The sequence below is a fragment of the Alligator mississippiensis genome, chromosome 4 (genome assembly GCF_030867095.1).
Source record: "Alligator mississippiensis isolate rAllMis1 chromosome 4, rAllMis1, whole genome shotgun sequence".
Lineage (NCBI taxonomy): Eukaryota > Metazoa > Chordata > Crocodylia > Alligatoridae > Alligator > Alligator mississippiensis.
Window position 1 is genome coordinate 60,223,391 of NC_081827.1, and position 12,096 is coordinate 60,235,486.

The window sequence follows — 12,096 nt, forward strand, 5'->3', positions numbered from 1 at the left end:
CTGTATCCCACATTTTTTTTATTGATGCTTAGGAGAAGCAGCAAATTGATTTGATCCAAAGAAAGAGAGGTGGTTTTTTTTCCTTCCGTTTTGCCTTCAGCTAGTTTACGGTTTGATCGTATCCAAACCATATGTGTAATGAATATTATAAATTTATATTTAGCTAACACTCTTTCTGTGCTTTTAACTCAGCAAAAGCTGGGTAATTTGGTTATCAGGTTTTTTTTCCTCCATGCAGTTAGAAAACTTGTTAATATCTTGCATATCTGTTCTAATTTTATCCTTTGTATGCTAAAAGCAACTAGTATCTGAGTGTAAATTTAAACAACATACAGAAGTTCTGCTTCGTTGCTCCCTGGTGTCTACTGCCTGAAAGCTGTTTCTAAAGGGACACTCCCTTATATTTAATCTATGCCAGAATACATTATAAAAAGCTTTCTTATGTTGATATTTATCCTCGAAAACTTAACGCAAAATTCTTTTATTATGAAGCCCCTGCCACTCATCATCCAAATGAACGCAAGTTTTGACAACTAAACAGCAAACCATCAAAGCTCAGTCAAGTTCGAACTCTAAAAGGGCCCGATACTTGTGCTACTGGAGTCAGTTGGAATTTTTCCCAGATGTGACCAGGGTGTAATTGTCCTTGCTTCTGCCACCTCATTCTTTTATTAAGTAGGATTTGGGTCATCACAGAGTTTGGGGAATAAGATATTACTCAACCTATGTAGAATAATGTTATGTTTTGCATAATTTACAAACACATCTTCAAATCAGGGCTTCCCTCAGATGTACAGCTCCTAGCAAGGATTTTTTTGCTTCCCCCATCCCCACCCTGAGCCTGCAACACACACTGTTTCCCCAAAAGGAAGGAGCATTACATACAATTGCATCACACAATGACTCTTAGGAAAACCAGACTAACATAAATGTGAATAGAGTAAAAATATATACCACCTTGGAAGTTCTACTTTACTTTCTCTCTTCACCTATTTTCTTAAATGTTCTCCCCATTTTTCTATTGCACACCAATATACACTGACTTTCTCTCCCCTTCTATGTACAGTATTTCTCATTCTGGGTTTCTGTCTCCATAGTTTTCCTCATCCCTGCATTGGTTACATTCTGTTCCTATGATCAAGGTTTTGTCTACTGCCTCACAACTGCAGTTTTCCAGATATTGTGCTGCTAATTAATCTAGCTTTATGCCTGATTGATCAGCAGCAGATCTTAACAATGGAGATCCTTTTCCATAGGAATAGGCAGCAATCAGAGAAGACATTGGATTAACCAGGGTGAAGCCATCATCTAGAACAGAGTTGTCTTGGGGAGCTCACTACTATAACTGCCATTAAACCCACAAGCCTGATTCTAATATTTGCTTTATAGCATGCAAATGAAGTGAAGTATGGCTTCTCTTGGGAGCAGGATGGCAATAAGCAGTGATGCAATATGTTTAACAGCAGCAGGCAGCTGCTATCAAGAAAGGAAAAACTGTCCTGGCATAAAAAATAGTTTCCATGTCCAATGACACCTGGAACCTGTGAGCCAGCAGCTGCAGAAATGAACTTGGCCTAGAGAGCCCCCATAAAAACCGGGAATGTTTTGGGGGTCAGGAGTGAATAAGCTATAGAGGTTGGGGTTTTTTTAATTCAAGCCTAAGCATTCCTCATACAGTTTAATTTATTTTTTAATAACAGACTTTAATCTGTAATTTTAGTCACAATTCATCAATCAGCAGTTGTTTAAAATATGTGGTAAGTAGGTCTCAGAGTAACCATGTTTACTGTAGCAGACTATAAAGTGCTGCGTGTTTAGTTTGGTTGCTGAACTGCTCTGAGTAGCCATAAGAAAAAATCATTAACTGCACAACTTTCTAAAGGGGTCCAACAGAGCTGGTATAATTTAGAAGCTATACACAGTGTACATTCCAGAAGAAGATTGTTTTATGCCTCTGAGTGACTGCATATTTGTTTTTCAGGAAGAACTATTGAATTGAAAAGTGCATACATTCCGTTTTTAATAAAATAATGCAAATCTGTTGAAATGCAAATTGTATAAGAAAACTATTAATGCAGTTTGTTAAATACAGTTTTCTTTTTGTCTTCTTCATCTAAAATGCAGGCAATGATAATTGCTTTTACATCTGACATGATACCTCGTTTGGTTTATTACTGGTCCTTTTCAGTCCCTCCCTATGGGAATCACAGCGACTATACCATGAAAGGCTACATAAACAATACACTTTCTGTCTTTGCTGTATCAGACTTCAGAAAGGAAAGCAAGCCTGTTCCACTTTCTTGGTTTGATAACCAAACAACATGCAGGCAAGTGTCAAATAAGTTTTCCTTCCATTTCATAAGAATAATTCAGAAAACATCCTCATCTGGATTATAGAAATCTAATTTAGTCACGTTTATATACAGCTCACCTCAGAAACAGTCAAAAGTGAAATTAAACAACAGTATTATTCACATCACTTTTTATTAATCCTTGCTCCATTTGATTTCTACTACTAATGAATACATTGTTTTAACACTGTCTTTGTTGTGTTGTATTTATTATGTAATGGAGGAAAATTAATTTCAACAAGTTTAGCTTATTTTGTAGTTGCACATTTTATCTATCATGTTAGTTCCATACAGTTTACAGCTTAGAGCTTACTACTCCAGACTGCATTAAACCATGACATGTTTTGCTCCATCCCCTGGCCATAGTGTATTACTGCAGAGCTTGTTGAAATGGTCTGGTGTTTTTAAATCGTCCACAGATACCGTGATTTCCGCTATCCTCCTGGGCATGAACATCAGTATGAACACAACACATACTACTGGCATGTGATTGCAGCGAAACTAGCTTTCATCATTGTCATGGAGGTCAGTCCACAGAGCTTTGAATTTTTGTGTCTTCCCCACAAGCAAAAACTACAAACTGAAATGAATTATTTTGCAAAGTGATCAGTTTGTTTGCTTTGCTAACAAAATGTATTGTGGTGGGTTTGCATCAGCATAGTAATGAAACAATACCAGTTTACCCTAACTGAAGATCTGAATCTATGTATTTAGCAGATCCTTACTTAGGGATCTTAAAATATTGGAAGAGTCTGTTAAAGCAACTTGTGTGCATGCCTTTGTGCCTGTGGATCCCCACCCCACCCAAACATGCTAACTTGGCATTAGTTTTAAATGATTTTATTAAGGTAAGCAACAATATGGCCACATTGTTGTAGTCCATATGGTGGATGATAAAAAGCTCAAATCTAGTGCTAAACTTGTGCTGGAGGCACAACAGCTGCTCTGCTGTATTCTATGCTATTCTGGGCTCTGCCATGCTAGGAGTTAAGCTGGGGAGAAAAGCCACAGAGCAGCTCTGCGGTCCTCTAGATACCCTAATGTTGCCAACCCCAGGTGTACAGAAATCTTGAGCTCAGTCCTTGCAAATCTGTGCAATTGAATTTAGAAATGTGAGCTGTTTTGAAACAGCATATGTCTGGGATATATTATTTGCTTTCTGATTGTTGAGACCTTAGTTTTCACATTTTCAAGCCCTTCTCCATAATCCTGAGGGCCAGAAATTTAATAGCACTTGGCAGTGCTGACTGCACCTCACTGCGATCAGACTAGCAGCAACTTCTCTCTCCTGTGGGATTTTGAAGAGATGTTGAAAGTAGCTGCAAAGCTGGATGGCCCCTAAGAAGAATTAAGTTGCTGGGTGGGAAATGGGAGCCTAGAGGGCTGTACAGCAGCCTTTGGCCTATATGCAGGTGCTTCTGAAGAACTTGGTGGATCTCAGATTTCTGAGAGGCTGCGCTGTCCATTCTGCAAGGGAGCAAATCCTGTCTTCTGTGTCAATACTGGTTTGGTGGGTCCAGTTCCAAGTTATTCTTTCCCTTCTTTGGGAATGGAAATAGAGTATGATTAAGTAGAGTTGGCTGGCCCAAAAGTGACCTAAAATCTGTTTTACTAATGTAGTCTTTTCTGTGTCCCTCACTAAGCTTGGAAACCAACAAATAGTCATAGATAATTATGTATCTTGGTCATTTTCTGAACCAGGGTCAATGCAAAGCCCTTCCATCACTTTCATACAGACCAGGGAGGCTTTCTGCACTGAGGACACATTTTGAAATCCTCTTACACCGCCAGAGTACCATGAAAAGGTCTCACTGGGAAACAGGCCCTGAAAGTAGAACTTGGGATTTCTAAGCCACTATAACATGACCCACAGTAACCATGAGTATCAGTGAAGCACTTGTAAGTAAAAATAGAGGTTTTGGGTGGTGGGTTTGCAGACATTAAAGAATCCACAGTCTGACTGTAGCTATGGGGGGTCTGACTCTCAGAATTTGTATGATTTTCTGGATCCTGACTTTTTCCCCAGTCAAACTACTTAGGCTTTGCCTCCCTTCCTGCAAATACAGCAGTCATAGAATCATAGAAGTAGGGTCAGAAGGGACCTTGTAGATCTTTAAATCCGACCCCCTGCCTGGGCAGGAGGAAAACTGGGCTCAAATGCCAGGTAGGCATCAAGCCTCTTCTTAAAAACCCCCAGGGTAGGAGCCAGCACCACTTCCCTTGGAAGTTGGTTCCAGATCCTAGCCGCCCTAACTGTGAAGTAGTTCTTACAGATGTCTAATCTGAACCTACTCTCCAACAACTTGTGGCCATTATTTCTTGTTATCCCGGGGGGCGCTAGGGGAAACAAGGTCTCCCCCAAACCCGTCTGGTCCCCCCTAGTGAGTTTATAGACAGTCACCAGGTCCCCTAGGCAGTCCATAAAGGCAAATTCTTTAAAGTCCTAGTCTGGAACCATACCCCTGCCCAAAGCACACCCCTTGCCAGTCTCTGTCCCAAATCTCATGTCCCTGGCTGTAATAGCTGGCCTGCTGTGACTGTTTATTTAAACCAGCCATAGCTGGCTCCCTGCAGCTTGGTGCTCCCAGGTCTCTGTCTATAGATTGCATATAACTACTGCTTTGTCATGCATTGGTATTGTAAGCTCTTCTGCAGAAGGGATGGCCTCATCTTTACATACATACAGTGTCTAGCACATTGGTAGTCCTAGATATTATGGGCCAAATCTAAAAAAAGAAGCTGGCAGCATAAAAGTAGAATTTAGATGGTGTTCAGATGCCCAAGTCAAAAACTGCATTCTTAAAACCCCTAGTCATCAACTGCCTAGATGCTGAAGGGGTCTCAGCTTCAAAGGCACTGCAGTCCTTGATCTTAGTATTCCCAATGGATTTAAAAGTTATGCTTCTGGACATTCACAAAACAGAACAGTATTGATAAGGCTGGGCAGCTTGGTTCCTAGCTCATGCCCAAGCCCAGTGAGGTTCCAGAAACCAGGTATCCTTTCATTTAAGCCCATTGAGCATCCACTGACAAGACACACTTACAAAATGCCCTCCTCCCAACACACACACACACACACACACACACACACACACACACACACACACACACACACACACACCACTGGTCTTCCCATAGAATGCTACTGTTTTCTTTTAGAAGATAGAAGAGCTTAAGGAGAGGATAGGGCTGTTCTCCCCTTTTATAGTATCCTAGGGCTTAAAACACTTGGCCACAATGCAGGAAACAGGATCCATTCTCACCTGTCTGCCAGAGGACATTGTGTCTTGGATCTCTAGCTTCCTTGGAGATTGTGCTGCCACCTGGCTGCAGGCTATTCCAGGTGCAGCTGTGCCAGTGTACAGGAAAGACACCAGAGGCTAGGCAGAGCATGCCTCTGTAGTTTAGTGATCAGAGCAGAGTTCCAGGCCATGCTGCAAGGACTGTGGGTGTGAATGCTTTGCTGCCTAGTGGCCCACCTTCAACAAGGATGGATGGAAGTGCCCCATCACCCAAAACAGCCAAGTGCCAGCTGGTTATGGCTCTTTATAGAAATATGGGAGATGTGGGTTTGAAGTCCCTTAGACTCAGGTGGGCATTTGAGTCCAATTTTTGGGAGGCTAAAGGACCCCTGGGCTACTACTTAAAGGGTGGGCATCACCACTGCCACCTCAGTTTTTAGAGGTAAGAGCAAACCTTAGAGTTCAGTTCTGAGGCAGATATTCTTGGCTCTGGATCCTGGGTGGATGGAGATGCCAGTTGCTCTTCATCAGGAGCTACAGAAAAGGGTGTGGTTCAAGTGACACTGGCTAGCAGAAGGTGGCTCCCTGCTTAATATTCAGGTTTACTAGGGATCACTTCTCAGGTGCCTAATTCTTGCCATGTATTGAATAGGAGGAAGAGGATGATTACCTTTGGATTAAGAGTTGGGTGTTACAATGCCTGGCTCTGGTGCGGTTCCAGGACTGGGACCAACAATTGTTGGTCCCAGCCCCAGGACCACGCTGGAGTCTGGAACTAGCTCCAGGGTCTCACTTTCCTGCCACATGTTAGATTTAAGTCATGATGGAAACCAGCCACAAGAAAAAAAAATGCACATTTTGTGGACTATTTTTGTGGCTGGTTTTCTATTTTGTAGCACCATTAATTTATTGGATGTTTTTCAGGGTTGCTATTTACACTGAAATTAACATGATAATTGTGCCTTAAGTTAACATCTGCCAGGGGCCTATATTACTGTTTTCACTCAGATGTCCTGATTTTATGGTACAAAACAAATCTCATTGATCCTAAGAGATAAAGCAACATTTCTTCTCTGTGTTTTTTTATAATAATAGTCTTACTCTTTGTGAATAACCCTTTTTATTTTTACCTTCCCCAGCATATCATATATTTTGTGAAGTTTATTATTTCATACGCAATTCCAGATGTATCAAAAAAGACCAAGAGCAAGATCAAACGAGAGAAATACCTAACACAGAAACTCTTGCATGAGAATCATATCAGGGTTATGAAGAAAAATGTGGGAAATATAGCTGACAAAATCTTGAATGTAACCGACACCACTTTCCGACCAAAATCTGAATAAGAATTTTGCGCACTGATATTGCTTACCTAGATTGGCTCTGTCAAATGTTACTAATGACTAATCAAAAGTTTTAGATTAGCTACTTTTAGCAAATATGGTTTCCTTTTAACTAGTATCTTTTTAAAGGTACAGCATTTGTTGGTTTCAGCAAGACATTAAGAAACTAAGATAATGCCTCACTAACATTATCACCAAGAAAAAGTGACATTTTTTCCCCTAGTTGTTTTAGACAAAATTTTTATCATGACTTTTTGCACATTGTTAAGAAGAGGTCGGTTTATTTTGGAATGTAACAGAATACCTTCCACTTCATTCAGGCATTGGGGTTTTTTTCTGTTTCATTTGAACAAAACGCAAATAATTTGTATTAAAGGAAATAACACATCAGCCATTAACTGAGAGCTTTGATCAATGAATAATTCAATCACTTGTGATCTAAATAAATTAAGAAGAAAACCTAAAAAAAAACAGGGGAAGGAAATGAAGAAAAAAGGAAGATGATAGAACTAAATGATCCTTATTGCACAACCTTTTGTTGTCATGGTAAGCATTGTGGTATACTATATGAAGCTTGATAGTCACACTGGGCATTATGTGCATAATAGGTTACTTCAGTCACTGTGATAAGTATGGATTTGATCACAGTGTCAGGAAGCATTACAAGCCTGATTCTCTTCTTGTTAACAGCTGTGTAAAGCAAGAGGGATTCTATTAAAAGTCAGTGGAGATGCACTGACTTTGCAGCATTGAGAGTGTGAAGATCAGGCAATGTATCTTTACACAATCAATGTACTTTAATTAATTCATTGTGGCAGTTCTGTTTTGAGCTGGTGTAATCTTGAAGGTCTCTCACCTGTCTGGTAAGAGTTTAAAATTCTTTTCACATATATAATAATATCCAGAAAGATGTATTTTACTTTACTTTCACAGCCAAAACTATCTACTTCATTGGTACGTTTAACAGTGCAAGGAGTACATGGCTGGACTTATCATGATACACTATTTTATGAGTACACTTAGACAGGAGCATGGATTCACTGAAACAGAAATGGAAGCATACAATTTAAAATGTGTTACATGTGTATGTTGAGTTAGGTGGATCATTCTTGCTTGTTTTGTCATTTTTTACATTTAATACAATACGTATGCATGACAGAACTCTAAAATAGTTCATTCATAACTATATTACATATTATGAAGTGTGCTTTTGCTGAAGCTAGATAATGTCAATTAAATGTATTTTATCCTGGTAACGACCAAAAAGAATCAGAAAAATTGAAAGTACTGCTAATATAATTCACCCCCTTCCAGGCTCATCATGTGTCAGCTACTGACACAAAAATGCAACTCCAGTGCTGTATCATGTGTTTTTTAAAACACCTACTGACCAGGGAGTTGAAGTAGCTGTCAAGATGGAAATGGTTGAGAGATGGATTAAATTCAAGCTTCCTTAGGCTCAGAACTTGTGGAAAGATCCACACGGACAAACAGGCCACAACCAGACAAGAATGGATGTTTGGTTCCCTGGAGACAAGTAGCAGTGGTGCACCTTGTGCTGCCGCTACTTGTCTCTGGGGAATGCCCATGCCATGTACACTTCGATGTGTGGCAAGTTACCCTGGGTGAGGTAGGGGAGGCTGAGGCCAGCAGCCTTACCTGTGGTCCTGGGGGTCTCCTGGGGCTGCAGGAGCAGCAATTCTGCTACGTGGAGCCTAACCAGCAGCTGGACCATGGCTCCAGGTGGCCCAGCTCCACTTTTGAGTGGTGAGTGCTGCCTGTGCATGCAGGGTTCAAAAAAACCCATGGAAAAAGGAAGTGGAGCAGTGCTCGCACAGGCAGCATGTCCTTGCAGCTTGGAGAACATCTAAATGTGCTGTATGTGGCACCACAGATGTGTTTGTGGCACCACATACCGCACAGACACCCTCATCTGGACATGGCCACAGGGATTGCACCATTTTCCCCAATGCAGAGATGTGGTCTTCATTGTAATGATAAGGTAGGAAACATTCTCATCATCAAAAACTATTTGCTATGATAAACTAGAATACCATTCCACAGCAGAGTGAGGAAAAATGCTGTACAAATGAGAAGAGTGAAATCAACAGAGCCTGGAGTAAAGACAATTACTTGATCCAATGCAAATGCCCTTACTGCCCCTTTTGACAGTTAGTGAAACTGAGATGCCCAGAGTGCAAACAGTGCCTTGCCTAGAGTCACAAAGTCAGCAGTGATGGAGCTAATATTAGTGAGCAGGAGGTTTCCAGTGACATGCTTAGTCCCTTGGACCTCACTTTTGTGTGCTCACACAGGCACGTATTATCTCTTCACTTAGCAGTATTCTCCTGAATCCAAGAGTCAGCCTCTTCCATAGTAGCTCAGGATTCAGAGTCTTTCTTTTAATACATTGCAATGTCATTAAACATTTCTTTTTTAAGTGTAGTTTTACCAATATCAGAAACAAGTGGAGATACAGCTAATCTAGTTGTAGAATCCTGATAAGCACTGCCTTCAGGACACAGTTGCACCTGGTCCATTGTACTGGTGGTACTGTACACACGGTATTATTTCACACACAATGTTGAATTTCAGATCAAGAAGAGAAATATGGTGCCTATAAACACCATAACAATAACAATACATTTTAAATAACAGTACCTTTAACATTCTGTGCAGTTTACACCAACTCTGCATTTACCTGTGAAAGACATGGACTGTGCTGAGATTTTAAAATAAAATATTAAGGTGGGGGAAAAAGTTCCAGTATGATCATTGAGCAACATTAGGTATTGCAGTGCCATTATTCATAAAGTGCCACTATTCCTGAAGTTCTTCATATGTTGGTATGTTTTGATGCACAGGAATGCATATTTTGCTTTCTTTTTTTTCTAAGAATGGCTGATTTTTTTAGTTTTTAATTACTGTTTTAACACTAATTCCTTTATATTTATTATTTTAATAAAATTTATTTTAAAATATATTCAGTGCCTTAAACTATTGCTTTTTTCAGAAGTCGAATAATAGTGATGCTACCAAGTTTCATGTTTAAAAGTCAACTTTGTTTTTCAGCATAATGTTCTTTTTCAAGCTGTCACCATTAAATTGCATCATTGCTATCAAGAATTATCAGCTTCTGTCTTTTCTAAACTCTGTATGGGATTCCTCCTTTTCAATAGCAGCTCTGTGATAAGGGTGAAGAAGAACATTATGTTCTTCTACAAACATTAAATTTTAGGCTTTTTTAAAGTCATTTTGAATTCTCATTACAAATGTGAAGCTTCTAAATCTCCATCTATTTCAGTAGGGTCAGGTCTCCCTACATCCAGGTAGTTAAGCTTAAATCTAGCCCCAGCCAGCATAAATTACAACTTGTTACTCATATACCCCCTATGGGCGAGAGTGACATATTCACTTTGACACTAAAGCCAAAGGTCCCAGGCGTGCATGTACAATTGAAAAAAAAAAGTACAGCTCTTGCTGAAGTTTTGTTCTCCCTAAGCAAACAATCATGAACTTTGCTATACCTCTCAAACCCCAAACTCTTAAGGATTCTAACAAGAGGGATAATCCTGAAGGGTAAATATGATCCTTTGGCCATTTCAGATACAGATCTTGTCAGCAGTAGTCTTTTTCTTTTGTTTTCTCACAGTCGCTTTTAAGTGCTGATGTATTCCCATAACAGTAGAGTACTAATTTAGGTGTTTTAACCCTAGTTTGAGCAGGCTTAAATAATGGTTATAAAAATGTCTATATTCTCTCTATGTTATTGTTCTCACAAGGCCACCTTCTGTAATAAAATTCCACTCATTTGGCATTGAGCTAATATGCAAAAAGACTGTGATTTACAAGCAAAGAGGAGAGAACTCACACTTGAACTAACTAACATGTACAAGGAAGAGTAACTTGTAACCAACTGCTACATGCTTTACTTTATACTCCGGTCCCCTTTTCCTCACCCAGTAGTTGAACTGCCATTATTGGGCGCATCCACCCATGGAAGCACATGCGCTTGCAGCAGCTCAAATAGAAACGGTGCAAATTTGAGCTGGGGCTTTTTGCCTCAGTGTACGTGCTCAAACATGCACTTTGTTGTGGAGCAAATTGTGCCACTTGGGGCAAAATAACCCTGCCAGGCTCCTCCTGGATCTTCAGCCAGGGGGAGCTAGAGCCCGGGGCCAGCACCTGTGCTGTCCCCAGCAGTATAAAAAGTTGCCCTGTCCTGGCCCCAGCAGTATAAAAAGCCACCCTGGCAAATAGCTCAGGGCTACTAGCTCTCAGGAGTTTCTGGGTCCCAGCCACTTGGTACCCAGGGACACTACCCCTTGTGCCAGCTGGACTGCTGAAGCAGCCCTGAGAGTTCCCTGCACCCTCTACCCACTGCAGCAGTCTGGCAGTGGGGGCTTCTGCCTGGCTGTGACCTGCTGTGCACCTGCCAGACTAGGATGGGGACTGCAGAGCCAGTAGAAGCATCTACTCCTCTGGGCCAGCTGCCAGTGCACTGAGGTTGCACGGTTGGCCTTTGTGCGACACTACTGCCATTTGTGCCCCCTAAGCAGCCATCTGGGCAGCTATCACCCGGAAGATGTTCCCGGTGTGGTGGCCTGCTTTGAACTGTCAAAGCATGTCCTCCTGGCCTCATTTGGTCAGGAGGTCAGCCACAGCCAGATGGGTCCAATGTGCCAGCTCTGAGCAGACAGGGTCCTGCCACTGGCCTCCCTAGCAGGAAATCTGGTGTTCTCTATTGGAAAACTGAAAAATCCCTGATAAAAAAATCCCAAAGTCACTCTCTAAAATACCCCAAAATCCATGTTCTCCACAAATAAAACAAAAGACCACTATAAAGAGAGAGAGTGTGAGACAGAGACAGCGATCAGTTGGACAATGTTTTATTGATATATCTACAGTGTTAAAGCAAGTCTCTTATCATAATAATAAAGTGAACTCTAAATACAGGTTTTATGAATTCATGAATACATATTTTGCTGCCCTCCCACAGGGCGATGGCCCCCACACAAGGGGTTGGGCCCCCACGCAAGGGCTATGGCCCCCCAACAGGGGGTTTAGGCCCTACACAAGGGGTTCAGCCCCCACACAAGGGGCTCAGCCCCCCCCAACAGAGGGTTCAGCCCCCATACAAGGGCTACACCCCCCCAACAG

The 12,096-nt window shown here is 41.2% G+C and overlaps 1 protein-coding gene across 4 annotated transcripts in view; it reads left to right on the plus strand.

Moving 5' to 3' along the window:
• The window catches only part of ANO6 (anoctamin 6), a 115,445-nt gene extending 105,383 nt beyond the window's left edge, over nucleotides 1–10,062 (plus strand). For all 4 annotated transcript variants that reach the window (XM_014601101.3, XM_014601104.3, XM_019492779.2 and 1 more), the window contains 3 exons: nucleotides 2,125–2,327; nucleotides 2,771–2,876; nucleotides 6,733–10,062. In XM_014601101.3, coding sequence (XP_014456587.1) covers nucleotides 2,125–2,327; nucleotides 2,771–2,876; nucleotides 6,733–6,939 — 516 coding nt within the window. In that variant the 3' untranslated portion in view covers nucleotides 6,940–10,062. The remainder of the gene's footprint in view (nucleotides 1–2,124; nucleotides 2,328–2,770; nucleotides 2,877–6,732) is intronic.
• The last annotated feature ends 2,034 nt before the right edge of the window (nucleotides 10,063–12,096 follow it).